At 39.5% G+C, this 16,270-nt stretch overlaps 2 protein-coding genes across 3 annotated transcripts; one reads left to right on the forward strand and one right to left on the reverse strand.

The window, feature by feature from the left end:
- Nucleotides 1-334: 334 nt before the first annotated feature.
- sybl1 (synaptobrevin-like 1) lies at nucleotides 335-7,888 on the reverse strand. 2 transcript variants are annotated; one of them, XM_079668554.1, is made up of 8 exons: nucleotides 7,825-7,888; nucleotides 7,190-7,367; nucleotides 5,717-5,774; nucleotides 5,025-5,162; nucleotides 4,805-4,895; nucleotides 1,898-1,965; nucleotides 1,697-1,789; nucleotides 335-1,148 (listed from the first exon to the last, which is right to left on the reverse strand). In XM_079668554.1, the coding sequence occupies exons 2-8, from the start codon at nucleotides 7,333-7,335 to the stop codon at nucleotides 1,080-1,082; spliced, it is 663 nt and encodes a 220-aa protein (XP_079524680.1). In that variant the 5' UTR covers nucleotides 7,336-7,367; nucleotides 7,825-7,888; the 3' UTR covers nucleotides 335-1,079. The 2 variants fall into 2 exon arrangements, with proteins under 2 accessions (XP_079524680.1, XP_079524679.1); XM_079668553.1 differs by having other exon boundaries at nucleotides 7,758-7,876.
- A 479-nt stretch (nucleotides 7,889-8,367) lies between these two features.
- Nucleotides 8,368-14,414, forward strand: polr1d (RNA polymerase I and III subunit D). The gene is made up of 5 exons (XM_079667865.1): nucleotides 8,368-8,533; nucleotides 9,114-9,211; nucleotides 10,215-10,291; nucleotides 12,457-12,539; nucleotides 14,104-14,414. Exons 1-5 carry the CDS (start codon nucleotides 8,495-8,497, stop codon nucleotides 14,149-14,151), a joined length of 345 nt encoding a protein of 114 aa, XP_079523991.1. The 5' UTR covers nucleotides 8,368-8,494; the 3' UTR covers nucleotides 14,152-14,414.
- The last annotated feature ends 1,856 nt before the right edge of the window (nucleotides 14,415-16,270 follow it).

Consider the following 16,270-nt stretch of genomic DNA (forward strand, 5'->3'; position numbering starts at 1 on the left):
AAATCACATGCTGAAATAATAATTGCTTTTTCAGTTCAGCTATGTCGAATGAATGAATGAAATGTTCTGTTGGTTTTTATTCTGAAGAGATCAACCACTTGATACCATCGGATTTTATTATTTCAAATTTGGATTTACAATAATTAAATGATTATTTACCATTATGATACAGGAAGCAAATGTATGTACAATGTACAAAGTGCATTTTGCTAACAGAAAGAACATGTGGGCACACTGAAAGAAACCCTAGCAGAGGAAAAAGGTGAAGGTGGGAGAGAGTTCCTAAAAATAAAGAGTTGCTATAAAAGAACCATTATATCTTCTGAGTCAGTAATATCAATCAAATGTACAATATTTATTCATGTGATCATATCTGGTATTTTACAACAGCCATTTTTAGAATCTACTACTGTGCTTGGCAATACAAAATAATCTGTGTTACTAAGCAAAAAGGGTCACTATCAACATTGTTCATTAGACATTTGCCACTTGAGACATATTACTTACTGCATTGGTTTTGTTACAAATAAGTTTTCCGTTATACAACAGAGGACCAGACAATGTTTTGGGGGATTTCCTCTTGATGGATCTGCAACATGCTACCTGTAGTTGCGCGTCAGGTATTTTTCAGTAGATGTCAAAGGAAAAGCAGGACAAAGGAAAAGCAGGACAAAAACAAAGCAATCTGCTATCTTAGTGGCTCAGTACGGTATCAGTCTGAATGGATTAAATACATAGATTGATGCAGGACAGTATCACAAACTGATACATCAGGCCATTAAGTGCATGAGACAGGATGAATGTACCAAGACAGGATTATTGTTCCACATCAGTGTTAGGCCACATGGCTTCTGTCATTAGTGTGGGTATGAGGTGGGACTCCTCGTCCAGAAGGCAAGTCAATGTGCACGCTATCAAAGAAAGGGGGAGGGAAGGAGGCCTGGAGGAGGAGCAGCATGTGTCTTCTGGGGAAGTTGAAGCTAAAAGAGTAGAGGAAGGCAGGTTTTTTTTCCTTTTGTGTCCACTGGTAGGCAGAGGTGATCAGGCGCTTCTCCCTCTCTTCCTTTTTTTATTTTCTCTCATTTTTTCACACAGGAGGGCCAGCTGAGGCCTCCACATGAAGCAGAAATGATGATGTAAAGGACCACCTAAAACGAAAACAGCACAGAAACTAAGTTTACTTCCTGTTTGATTAATCATGCAGTGAGCCATACAGTTGGAACACCACACCGTGTCAGATTTTGGTTATTTTGGGGAGGTCGAGATAAATGTACACCAGAGGAATACATTTAGCGAATGTCAACCTCAGCTCAACAGTGTGTAACTAAAATAAAAAAACTCAATAAAAGGACAAATTGTCTCCTCTAAAACCCATTAAAACCACTATTTCGATCCGAAAGCCATTACACATAAAACCATGCATTGTACTATAACAGGACTTTAAATATATAGAGCCCTGGTTTTAAATGTTACCTTTTAATAATAAAAGTATATTTCACACTATTTTCCTGGTTTGCTACACACACAAACATGCGAATAAATGAATGTGGCAGTGGTGATCAGGACTGCAGTTGGTTAAAAGCTCCAACTCAGGGAAATAGGAAAATAATATCAATAATCTATATATATATATATATATATATATATATATATATATATATATATATAAAATAGTGTTTTTTTTGCCCATACTCACCAGGCACACTAGCACAATGACAATAGTCAGCTTCAGGTTCTTCATACACATGGCTCGGGCCAGGTTACGACTTGTGGTCTTAAATGTGACCGACTAAACAAAGTATGGAAAGAGAGTAACATCAGTTACAGTTTGTTTAGACTACTGTCAAAATAAAGTATCACGCACATTAAGACAAGTAGGATAAACATTTAAACTCACTGAATCCACCAGATTTTCTGTCTTGTCAATCAGCAGCTCCAGCTTCTCTCCTCTCTGAGCAACCAGGTCTTCAAAAAGAAAGAAAGAGAGCCACAGTTAACTTGAGAGACACAAGGGGCCCAATGTGTTGAGAATCATGTCAAATGATCCGTGAATTCTGACATTTGAGACTTTTTTTTGAAATATTGCGTAATTCTGTGGCCAGGGGCCTCATTTATAACGCCGTGCGTAGTTTTCACGTGGGAAGGTTGCTTACGTAGTACAAAGCAAAAAAATAGGTACAGAAATGTTCCGACATTCACAAAACATTGCGTACCGGCAAGGGAAGTGCGTACGGCACGTCCTACGCCGGTTTCCCTTTATAAATCACAATCGACTCGCAATGCGGTGCAGCTTTTGCGGGCTTCACGTAACGCCCATATTTGCCTATAAATATTCAAAGAAACGCCCTTTCATTCATTCATTTTGACTGACTGCATGCAGATCGCAGGAAATGACGACAGAACAGCTAAAACTAAAAAGACATCTCACACCGTGTCAGATTTTGGTTATTTTGGGGAGGTCGAGATAAATCATATTGTTTGGTGGATGCAGTTTGAACCAGAGTAGCAGCATGGAGGTCGGATCGTCACCAAAATAAATAAATAAGTGGTCCGAAAAAGGTTAATGACAAAAAAAATACACATAGCCTTCCTCAGGCAGTGTGTTTGTACCGGGGACAGGAGACCCCCCCTTGATGAGAAACTGTAAGAAATGATCGGGGGATCCCTCCGGAGTGGAGTCATGACGACTGGATCTGCATTATGTTTTTGTATTTGGTGGTTTGCGTCCCAGCTGTCGATCAGCTGTGCGCAGCGTCTCCACTGCAGCCTGTGCATCTAACCACCCCCCCCCCCCCTCCGCAGCAACTCTATATCCACAAGTTAAAGGAAATACAACTAATGTGTTGTGTTATATTAGCTGTACAATTTACCACATATGGTGCTCTTAGTTTCCATACCTCCTGTGTTTTACACGCGACTTATCAAGTATTGGCAAACGGCATAAAACACGATTAAACATGTATTAAACATATATAAAACCATGCTCGTATCTACAACCTATAGAAAAGCAAAACGGCGTCAGTTTAGACGTAATTCTGTCCTCCTGCTTACCGCATCATTTATGAGAAAACATTTCATAACATTAACACAACATATTCGAGGTGGTTTTAAATAACATATCCGTATTTATTTATTTCTCCCAGTTATGTTTTTGTGTGCACTGAAACAGGCGTTTGTTAAATCATTTTAAGATTGCCTTTAATCAATGTTTGAAAATGAATTCTTCATATATGCTAAATGAGAGTTAACATTTTATTGATGGTATTATTTCCACATATTTCTCTCCATTCTTCCTTCTGCTAACGGTGTCGCAGTTTCTCGTCTCTCCCGCTTTTGTGCTTAGTGCGTACGCATGGGTTAGAGTTTGCGTGGAGGAGCGCAGGTTTTCCCATCAAGTTAGTATTTTATAAATCGCAAACATTGCGTAGAAACTGGCGTACGCCATTTTTTGAGCGTATATCCCTTTATAAATGAGGCCCCTGAACATTTGCTTATAGCAACAAATAGAGTGGCAAAGTCACATCCATCTACTTCCGCCCCATGGGACCTTATTTCTGAAAAATTATGTATTGAAGTCAATGGGGAGAGAAAGATTATCTTTCGATCCCGTTTGAATTGTGCCACGAATTACACATATGATGTTTGTCAATCTTAAAAAATCCTTTCCATGTCAAAAAAGTCACAGTTTGTCGTAGAACTGTTGAAATATAAGACTATGAAAAATACGCAACTAGAAAGACTACAAATCCCAGAGTCACGTAAGTGAGGTCATTAACGTTACCCATTACACTCGTGTTACTTACTGAAACCTTGTAAAGCCGGTCCCGCATGCTGGCTCTTACGGAACCGACTAACTCCCCTTTTGTGTATGTACAGCTCTAAACATGGCCAGACCAAGAGATTTTCACCTCTTTTAATACTTTTCGCCTCATTCTGAAAGAAGAGGTGGAATGTGCTAACGTGGCGGCCATCTTGGTGTTGGTGACGTATGCAAGACCAGAGATGTAGTTTATTGAGCGCTTCACACAAAAAAATGTGTTACTTCACAGTTTTACGACACATTGTAATTTTTTTTACTTACAAAATTATCTTTTAAATTGACAAACATCATATGTGTAATTCGTTGCACAATTCAAACAGGATCAAAAGATAATCTTTCTCTCTCCATTGACTTCAATACATACTTTTTCCGAAATAAGGTCCCATGGAGGTCCCCCGGAAGGGGAGGGACTTCGCCACTCTATACAAATGCTGTACTGGCACAATGAGGAGGTCAATGGTACAACCACAACAAACTGCATTCTTTTAAAAATAAATAAAGATTGCACAAGTGATGTATTAGTGTCCGGTTTAGTGCACCAAGTTCCACTGGCGGATTGGGGATGGGATTATGGGATGGGAGAATTTAGTTTTCAAGTTAAATACTCACATACCTAATTGTATAGGTCTAAATATGTTTCTATTTTCACAAGGTATTTGTTTATATGTATATGAAACCATTTTATTGTATTTTAATTGTTTTACTTTAATGTAGCTTTAACTTTAACTAATGTATTCCTGCTGTCTTTGTATTTTGAGTCATTATTTGTTAATTTAGTTTGAAAAAATAAATCTGTAAAACATTTTGGACTGTTTTTTGGTTGAAGGAAACCATGAAGAAAAGGAAAAAGTAAGGACAAGCCCCTCACACATAATAAGGTTTTCCTGAACCAAATAAATGGACATCTCGTTCAATTATTTTCTTGTAGCTTAATGTCAAAAATGGGCTGTTTGCGTCATAAGGAGAAACCCATGAGGAGCTCACCTATGTTGCGGACCATGATGCCCTTCAGGTCGTCCACCTGCATCTGAGTCTCAGTGACACGATTTGTTCCTTGTGGGTCGGAGTGGTGTTTCTGCAGAAAGGAAGGTAAGAGATATTTAGGGAAATGGTGATTCCTAGATCTGTACATGTGTTATTTTATTTATAGACTACAGAAGTGAAAATCAGCCTCTCCAAATGTTCAGGTTCTTTTAATACTTACCATCTGAGCTGCCAGTGTGGAGGAGAACTCGCTATTCATGGCATACGGCAGCGCTGTTTGCGCTCGCGACCCGTACGTCGTTTGGAAACGCTTCTTAACTTCGCTGAGGAAGCTGAACGCACGCGACCTCTCAAAGTCCTTCAGCAAAAAAAAAGTTAAAGTTTTTTTTTTTTAAATAACACTCCTGTCAAAAATGCCTTTCTAAATTGTAACTTCACTGCTATGCTTCCTGTGTCTTATTTTACATGTTCTTTCGGGCTGCAGCATTAATGAAAATGTTTTCATGCTTATTTTTTTAATATTCTTCAATCATTTGAATTAATTATTAATATTAGCCAAATAATTGCAAAGAGATATTCTTTGTGTATTATACTTATTGCTGCATTTTACTTGCACAATGATGTCTCTTATTGTGCTATTTTGTACCTATTTATCTTATTTTGAGTCTTGTAATGTAGGTTGCATTGTTGTGCATGACAATCAATTATTTTAATTTTTTAAAAGGCTCAATACAATTCTTCTAAAACACAGGTTGGAGATTTGTTTACTGATTAAGTGACTACCTTATTTAACTATTCTTTTGTATTCAGCTAATAACATCAAGTGCATTTCAAGGGACCGCTATCACTCAACCCCAAATTCAACCCTAAAGAAATAAATACACAGATTTCAGAGATAAATTATATACTTACATCATCAGTGATACACAGGTATATGATTCTGTCATGGCAGATGTAATGAAAGAGATAGCTAAAAAGGAAAAAAAGACAGAATTACAGATATTATTTAAAAGTTTAATTCAGTATAATATGGGCACAGTAAAAAAGAATTAGAAACATTCACCCCAGATCAACTCTAGTGAATGGACTGTCTGTAACTCTAAATTAGTTTAAGACTTTTATAATGCTCAAATTGTGTTGTGACTTTGTGGCATGTGATTTCACTGTATTGTTTCAGGTACTAGTCTGTGTCACTCTCTGTAGGCTGTGAGCTTCCAGTAGAGCTTGTCACATGTGCTTATATAAGACATTCTACACTTAGGATACAAATAACCACATGATTTATACTTTAGCCAAATTATGTAATCATGTAGGCAATCAAAGCCAAAGGATAATAACTGGCTTCTCATGTTATAATCAAATATAGATGTATTTAGCTATCTTATTTTTCAATGTTTCTGAACATGTGTCATTTACTGTTATGCTGCTGACATTTTGGGGATTTGTGTAATCAATACAGTTCTATTCTTATCTTTTCTCTTGATTATTCTCCACTCTATCATCATCCTGTAGTTGTCTGGCCCTAGCTCTGGAACACTCTACCCCTCCATGTGAGGTCGGCCCAGACCCTAGGGGTTTTTAAATCTACACTAAAGCAATAAAAGCAAAAAGTGTCACAAGGATTTGAATGTGCATGAAAATGACCCTAAGTGACAAAAGTAACATCACGCTGGAGAATAAATGTCGGATCATATCTTTCTTCTTCAATCTTCTTTTATCCATCTTCAATTGATCAAAATTAAATTGAAATACCCGAATGCCTTCCGAATGGTGGTTTTGAAGCGAACTTGGCTAACCCAAAACCAGAAGATGTTGAGTTGAATAGGGTGTAGAACAGGGCAAAGCAGGAAATATGCATGTTCAAGAGCCTGAAAACAACATGTTCTACCATTTTTGCATGCTTGATTGAATGATTACTTAATTATCAAAAAAGCGTGTCATCTTTTTTTCTGTCAATCCACTCAATGATTAGTGAACTTATCAATGCAACATTAATGTCATGTCATTCCGTAGAAGACAGTATGACAATCTTATCAAACTGCATGATAGTACAGAAGAATGACACTAACACGTCTGCACACATATCACCATTTCTTTCCTTCCCGGATTGCAACAGGTTTAGCCTGTTTCTGTGTGCCAAGTCTACATTTACAATTGTAGAATTACTTGTCAATCAGATAAAGGTATTTCAAGCAGTACTCTGTAATGGTTGGCCAGTGTTTTTAACTCATAGTGCACTTTCTATGTACATATATACTGATCAAGACATCAGCATTTGTACATACTAATAAGTTATGAACCGTTCTGAACTGGCAGACCCATGTAGCCACAGCATATACATATGTTGCTAGTGTAATGGAAGGTGCATGTGTGGGTTACTCCTACCTTCCGTGGCTGTAGGTCAGTTTGTTATTCTCTGATGGGATTTTGGCTAATATCTGTTCAGTCACTTCCAGGAAGTTGCCACCACACCATGCATTCTTTGCCAGGATGGTGGTTCCACGAGCCACCACAGCAAACAGGATTGCCATGGCAACAGCTGGCGTTTCAGCTATTTCGCTCGCTAACAAAAATAAAACAAGAAGAAAAAGAGTGAGATGTCACTGGCAGGATGGTGAAATAAATTGATTGCTCAACAGAGGAGGGCTCTGGTGAAACATTACAGGGCAAACAGAGAATGCACAAACAAAGCAATTCAAGTATGTGTGAAAAAGATTGTAACTACTGAATTATCTAGCTTGACACATGATACAGTTGTCACGAGAAAAGAAAACGAAAGCCAGATTAACGCCTGCTGGACAACAACAGGCTAGCTAGCTAGTAATGTTGTTGACCAATGTGTATAACAGCGTTGGGCAGCTAACGTTATATTAGCTATTTGACGCCATACTAATACTCGTTTCGAGCAACGGAACTGACGCTGTAAACAAAGATAAAGTAGGGAATCTATTACCTCGATGTGTCAGTGCTGTTCAAAGTAGCTAATGTAGTGCAAAGCCCAACATCTAAAGAGGTTTCACCTGCTAGCAAGCTAGCTAATCCCTTTCGAGTGACTTCTGTTTTGCAAATAAATCTATACCGGAAAACGATTTAACTGAGGTAGGAAATGTAGTTCTTACCACATTCCTTATGCAGTATACTCAATTGTTTTGTTTCGTTAAGGAAACTACATTTTAAAACTTCCGCATACGCCGTGTTGTCGTCACATGTTTTCATACCTACGTCACCTAATGGCGACGGTTTGTATTATTTTAGCCCATTTCTCGGTCTTGCAGGCTACTTAATCACTGCCGCAGTTGTTTAATTTGGGTATTTGAATCGTCCTTGTTTCTTTTTCAGGACTGGTCTTTTTCTTTAACTTTAGCAGAATCTCGTACTTGTGGGGAACCACCGAAAATACTTGGTTTTAGTCAATTATTTCAAGCTTTGCCAAGATCCAAACGATTAAAAAGCGAGACCTAGTGAGCACAACACTGTGCATCTTTATCTATTCATTAAAGTTATATTTCTGAAAAATAAGATGCAATGCTATAATCTTGTCTGTGTTTGCTACTCCTAAACTTTAAAAAATATAGACAAATGAAAAAACAAACACCTTTAGATTTACAAATCCCCTTTCCCACCTCTTGCCTGTCAGACATTAATGAGGTAATACCCTCTTTATTGACGCACAGAACCGGAATATGAAGCATGGCTGCTGAAGGCGAAAAGAAACCTGTGCTGGAGATGGTAAGAAGAAATAATGCCTTATGATTTGTGGCATTGTATACAGCTACACGTATTTGTTGTTGTTAACCTCTGACTGTAAAAAAACATTGAACTAAAAAATCTATGGATAGCATTTCGCCCGTAAACGCCTCACGTGGGTAGCTACAGGAGCTAGCAGCAAATAAACAGTTATTACACCTTAAAAGTCTAACTCCTTTAAATCTGTTCCATCTAATGCAACATTGGTTGTGGACGGATATCATCAGTGGCATTAGTAAAGCTAAGCTAAGGTTACCTGAAACGTGAATAACTGTACTTACTTTACATTTGCTAACACTCCATATCCGACTGAGAGTTTCTCCACTAGGGTGCAGTATTGAAGCCTTTATAAATACAGTCTGTGGTTGAAACGGACGTGTGCGTTGCCTCAGTTTGTTAGAATACTGTGGTCAACATGTGTAACTGATGCTTATCCATGTGCATATGTGAAATAATAAGTACTCTATGTATTGGCAAGGCATAGTAGCTCCATCTACAACATCTGGAAGGGGTCCATGGTTCAGTTTTGAGTGTGATGTGATAAGGATATGTTGTGTTTTAGGTCCAGGCTGATGGAGGTGATGAGGGCTGTGTGACATTTGTGCTACATAATGAAGATCATACCCTGGGAAACTCTCTCAGATATATGATCATGAAGACGTAAGTGTTGTTCTTCAGACTCTGCATGTTGTGGTCACTGGTTCGACCTTTATGACATCTAGCCCCTGAAATCCCATGGGGCTTCAAAAGAACAAAGATTGTTGCCGACTCATTTGAGTATTTTGCGACTTACAGGTCATTTTGACAGTTGATCATTACGATATTTCAAAGGGACTTTTTAAGACGTAGTTTGAAGTGAGGTTGTATGACTGTATGTACTTATCAATAGTCAGTGTATTACTACCTGCAATAGATGTTTGTCTACAATTTCCTAGTTTGAAGTGCCAGCACAGAAGAAAAGCAAAATACTGTGCAGCAGAAAAACCTATTTTAGCCAACTATAAACTTCACTGTAGGCTATATTTAAGAAATGTAAGCCACCTCACTCCATTGATGAAAACAGTCATTTGAATGCACAGAACTACGACTGCTGTCAGTTTTGTTGTGTTATTGTTTGCCTTTGGTTTATCAAACCAAATCTTTTTGCTATGCCCTAATGTTTTTAAGGTTTTCTATAACGTAATTTGAATTGACTTGTTGTGGGAAAATGCTATCAAAAAATGGCCTTGCAATAATCCCCCATTAAGGCAACAAGACTGTGGCATCAGTTTTTACATATTGATATATAATGTAAAAGTGCCTTGAATTGTCGGAATACCAAAATGGTGCTATATTAATGATATTTTATTTGCATGTTTTGCCATTACCTCCGCACAGTAGTATATTATTTAGCTTCCTTCGGGTCTGTTTCTCCAAACTGGGGGTGTGCCGACCTTCATCTGGAAAATGACCTCATACAACCACACTTTGAAAAGTCCAAACTATCCATTTAAGCGTATGTGCTTCCACTGTGGTCCCAATGTTTTGTTCTTAGTTAGTCAACGTCAGCTGGGATGACTTGATAGTGGAAAGATTGTAATAGCGTCAACACCCTTCCACCCAATCTAAGAAAACATTTGATAATAACCTCAGATCATGTTTCCAATTTCCTTTTTTCCATCAGTGTGGACGTGGATTTTTGTGGCTACACCATCACCCATCCATCTGAGAGCAAGATCAACTTTCGCATTCAGACACGAGGTAAGAGACATTACTAAACCCCCGCTACTTCATCTTCTTTTTCCTCTCCTTACCATCTGTTACGTTTATGTAAGCGTACATGCGCAGGTCAGTTTTCAGGCTGTTGCAGAGTAAACATGCTGATTGGAGTCTCGTGCTTCCACTTTGTCTGCTCAGACTAACAGGAAAGCTCAGCGGCTGACTTAACACAGATGCACAGACTCTTGTTATTGTCAACAGAAAACTCTAACCACTTGCCTTGTTGCACTAAAAACTGTAATCTGCTTTAAGCAACAATTCTATTCTAAGATGTAGTTGTTGAACTTAGATTCAGGACGTCGGGAGGCTTCAGTACATCAAGACTCGATAACCTTTCACTGGTCCACTGTGCGTTCTATATTTATTCGCTCTTTCTTCTGTATTGCCCCCCCCTCACCATAACCACAATGAAATGGGTTTGTCATGTCATTTTGGAGAAGATGGCCATGACTGCAAAAAGCAGTTGAAACTTTTTTAAATTAGAAATTAGCGGCCCTTGACAAGTTACTCAAGCGAAGACTGATGTGTACAAATCTCGTGCTAAGCTTAATCGACATCAAAGCAACAGCAGTGTTTCTTTGCACTTTTGTGACCTCAGCTGCTGTGTTTTTATTTTTTATTTAAATGTCACTTATTTCCAAAATAGACATATTGATCGATTGCAGCACTTTGATAAATTAAAACACAGAAATCAGACCTTCTTGAGGGCATTTCTACTGGAAATAATTATTTTTCAATACTTTAAAAATATCATTTTTTTGACTTTGGGTATTTACTCGATAACACTGATGTCTTTCTTCCTTCAATGTGATTTGCAAAGCAGTGCTTGCTCCCAGCAGAGTTCCCGTTAGAATATTTATTTGCCGGTCAAAATATCCGTTAAAGTTTAAATCTTCTGGACAAAATTAGAAAAGTGCCGGTCAAAGGTCTTCTTTGTTATTTATTGAGCTTTAAAACAAATTGATATGATTCAATATTCGAATATATATATATATATATATATATATATATATATATATATATATATATATATAAAAAAAACGAATTATTAAGATTAACTACATTATTCAAAAGTGTACAGTAATTTACTATAACAAGGGAATAATAAACGGAGCGCTCTCTCTCTCTCCTGACAGCCCGTCAGTATCATGCAGCTCGTGGATCAGTAATGAGTGACTGGACAGTAAAACTAAACATATCTATAACTAGTTTAGGTAGTTTGAGAGGTAATTAAAATAGCTACGTGTGATATTCTAACCTGAAGTGTGTGTTTTGTCCGCTCACCGCTGCATGTGATCATGCAGAGCTGCGTGTCGACTCGTCAGCAGCAGCTGATCTCTCTCTCCTGTCAGATTAGACTTCACTCGCGTTTATGTCCATATCGATCAGATCAAGCTAGTTCTAGCTAATGATATGACTACCTGCTTATTAAAAGACACCTAAACAAGAAGTGTCGCTATGCAACCGGGTGAGGCCACAAAGTATAATGCAGCATTATGCATTTGTTTACATGCCCACCGGAACCCAGAGGCATTAGCAACAGATCAACACACAATCAACCCATACAGGACATCTCTTTCTCCTCATTAAGTGTTAGACATTAGAATTGACTACTCTTGTCTGTCACATAAGTGGCGCAACTGATGCGGTATTGCGCTAAAGGGAAATTATTTTGACCGGACATTTTGACTGGAGAGATTTAGATTTGCCGGTCTTCAGCATATTTTACCGATCAAAGTCCGGAAATTACCGGCTAACGGGAACTCTGACTCACAGATGTCAATGCTTCTTGGAAATTGTGGATGGACGTGACGTTGATTAAACATGTCATCTGTTTTGATTAGTGAACAAGAGAGAACAGTATCAGTTTACATGCTGTAAACTGCAGATTGCTTGTAGGACATTTGGTGAAACTGGACCCCGAACAGCATCCTGCTCCTACGTCATTTCCTGATTTCTCTAGCATGGCTGTATATATGATCCGTGACTGTAAAGTACTGCATGTGGTCTCACACAGCTGATTAAGATGCAGAGTAAATCTGTAGGTCCTAGAGAGGGGTGACCGGTGGAGTGCGTGCTGTGGTTGATTTTTTTGTTATTTATAATGGTGGTGGTTTTCTTCAGAGGACTCTTCTGTGTGTTTTCAGGGGGGGTCCCAGCCACAGAGCCGCTGCGGAGGGGCCTGAGGGATCTCACTGAAGTTTCTCAACATGTTCTCAACACATTTCAGGTAAGCCTGATCATCCATCACCAGCCTCTCACTGAGAGAAACCCACCAGCAGTGGTTGGGTGCCCTTTTTATTCGTTTTCGTTTTCCACGTCCTGTAGTGTGTGTTATATAGGTCATGTTTGCATAAAATCCCTGTGTTCCCCCCAGAGGATGTTTCAGTCTCACACATCCATGCCCCCCCCCCCCCCCCCCCCCCCCCCCCCCCCCCCCCTCTGCCTGAAGCGCCTAAACTTAGTGACATCTCTCTGTAACACTTGCACTTCTATTGGCTAGCGTTCCAACATATTATACGTGATAGGCTAAGGGACGGGACATCTCTAAGTGGTTGACCAATCACAACAGAGCCGGCCAGCTAACCATTCAGAGCAGAATGGGCTCTGGTTTCAGACAGAGGGTGAAAAGAGGTGCTGCAGCACAGGCAGTATGAGAAAGATAAAGAGCTTTTTGAACATTAAAACATAAACATGTCACAGTTGAGGCACACAATTCTAATGTGAACCGGAAATGACCTAATACCATAATGTGTCTTCTTTAAATCCTTAAAGAGTGAATATCTAAACCACTGCCAAAACAAATAAAGGTTCCCATGAATTGTGTCTCCATAATATGTATTTGTTAAGTTTTGTAGATGCTCTAAATTCTCTTTGAGTCTTTGATGTAGATCTTGTCAGTCACCCCCCTCCCCCCAAACACACACACACACACACACACACACAGACACACACACACACACACACACACACACACACACACACACACACACACTTACATGCACACTTACATGCACACACATGCATTTACTTTGACAGGTTGTTAATTTCAGAAGCTTGTCTCACATTCACACCTGTATTAGGCTGCCAGAGGAGCTGCAACATGAGATTGCTCTAAGCAGCTAGTAATTACAAGGGTTTCAAAAGTCAAGGTTTATTCATAAAACCTTCCGCACTGTGGCCTCTAACATCCAGGCATAGTGTCGCTACTGTTACTAAATACTGAGGTCGATCCCCTTTTGTCAAGTAACAGTGTTGAAAGGGGGAGATGGAAGGGATGACAGGACTAATGGGACCGCAAGCTGCTTTACAAACCCACGTCCGCCGCAGCAGGGACTGAGCCCCAGTATAAGTGCTGCCAGCTCTAACCACTGAGCAATACAGTGGTTAGATATGTTCCATGTTTTAAAATTATATAAGTGTAAACAACATCAATATGATATGGCTTGATTATTTTAAGTAGATGCATGTGGGATAGATTCAGAATCTCACATTTTCTGTAAACTTGCCTCAAAAATCCTAATGCAGCAGCACCTTAGTGGTTCAAAAGGCTTGTGTACTGAGCAGAGAACCAGTGACTCTGAGCCCCCCCCCCCCCCCCCTACAGAGGAGGAACAAAGAAAAGAAAACCCTAATTGTCCACACGTGGTACAATAATATTTCCATGTGGGATACAGGAAGAAACCCTGGGGCTGTTTGGCTGGCCCCTGGATAGTAGCCTTTAATGAAATAAAGTCGCTCTCCGTGCCATGTCAACTCCAATTCTGACTGCCTTCTCTTTTATTTTGTTCCAGGCAAGAGTTGACGAGTTCAAGGAAAGGCAGGAGCAGCCCATGGACTGAAGAGCATCACATGTGGAGGGCTATTAAGATGTCAGACAGTTTTCGATAAACAAACCGGAAAGAAACGTGTTACCATGATCTCTACATTTGTTATGTTCGGGGAGCCCTTTGATCATGTCACTTTCAAACATTTGTACAGTTTTCTTTTTTTGTTTAAGTTGGGATTGATGTATCATAAATGTTTATGATACATTTGTTTCAGTCCTGTGTTGATCAATCCTAGACTTTTGAAGCGATTAGCGAATAAAAATACATATAACTGAGTCAACGAAGCACATTTTCTTTCCAAAATCCTGCCCTTTGACTTGAGATGGAATCATTATTTTCATATCCACTATTTTCATATTGACAATGTTTGAAGGACGTCCAAACCTTAAGTGCTCTTCAAGCCGTGTTTGTGGAGGAAAGGAGTGAAAGCTAGAATGTCCTTATTAGCAGAGGAATGTGCTGCGAGAGACTCCATACAGTGCAAACAGGCGGGAGAAATGAGGGTATCAATAATGAGGTTAAAGTTATTTTTGAGGTTAATCATATCCAGTTAGTCACATGTTCATGTAGCTCTCTCTCAAGACAATCAAAATGTCAGCACAATGCGCAACTATGAAGGACCCTTTTACTCCAAAAAACGAAGCACTTTGGGATTGTTAGGATCTGATAGTTTGACATTTTGGAAAAAAAAGGCATGTAGCATTTTTACAGACATCAAAAGATCAGAACCATGTTATCAAAGAGCGTATTATTGTTTGATAATGCATTTCCACATACAGTGGGGGGAAAAAATATTTAGTCAGCCACCAATTGTGCAAGTTCTCCCACTTAAAAAGATGAGAGAGGCCTGTAATTTTCATCCTAGGTATACCTCAACTATGAGAGACAAAATGAGAAAAAAAATCATTTTTAAAGAATTTATTTGCAAATTATGGTGGAAAATAAGTATTTGGTCACCTACAAACAAGAAAGATTTCTGGCTCTCACAGATCTGTAACTTCTTCTTTAAGAGCCTCCTCTGTCCTCCACTTGTTAACTGTATTAATGGCACCTGTTTGAACTCGTTATCAGTATAAAAGACACCTGTCCACAACCTCAAACAGTCACACTCCAAACTCCACTATGGCCAAGACCAAAGAGCTGTCAAAGGACACCAGAAACAAAATTGTAGACCTGCACCAGGCTGGGAAGACTGAATCTGCAATAGGTAAGCAGCTTGGTGTGAAGAAATCAACCTGTGGGAGCAATTATTAGAAAATAGAAGACATACAAGACCACTGATAATCTCCCCCGATCTGGGGCTCCACGCAAGATCTCACCCCGTGGGGTCAAAATGATCACAAGAACGGTTAGCAAAAATCCCAGAACCACATGGGGGGACCTAGTCAATGACCTGCAGAGAGCTGGGACCAAAGTAACAAAGGCTACCATCAGTAACACACTACGCCGCCAGGGACTCAAATCCTGCATTGCCAGACTTGTCCCCCTGCTTAAGCCAGTACATGACCAGGCCCGTCTGAAGTTTGCTAGAGAGCATTTAGATGATCCAGAAGAGGATTGACGAGAATGTCATATGGTCAGATGAAACCAAAATAGAACTTTTTGGTAAAAACTCAACTTGACGTGTTTGGAGGAGAAAGAATGCTGAGTTGCATCCAAAGAACACCATACCTACTGTGAAACATGGGGGTGGAAACATCATGCTTTGGGGCTGTTTTTCTGCAAAGGGACCAGGACGACTGATCCGTGTAAAGTAAAGAATGAATGGGGCCATGTATCGTGAGATTTTTAGTGACAACCTCCTTCCATCAGCAAGGGCATTGAAGATGAAACGTGGCTGGGTCTTTCAGTATGACAATGATCCCAGACACATCGCCCGGGCAACGAAGGAGTGGCTTTGTAAGAAGCATTTCAAGGTCCTGGAGTGGCCTTGCCAGTCTCCAGATCTCAACCCCATAGAAAATCTTTGGAGGGAGTTGAAAGTCCGTGTTGCCCAGCGACAGCCCCAAAACATCACTGCTCTAGAGGAGATCTGCATGGAGGAATGGGCCAAAATACCATCAACAGTGTGTGAAAACCTTGTGAAGACTTACAGAAAACGTTTGACCTCTGTCATTGCAAACAAAGGGCA

The sequence above is a fragment of the Notothenia rossii genome (assembly GCF_949606895.1).
Source record: "Notothenia rossii genome assembly, chromosome: 3".
NCBI lineage: Eukaryota > Metazoa > Chordata > Actinopteri > Perciformes > Nototheniidae > Notothenia > Notothenia rossii.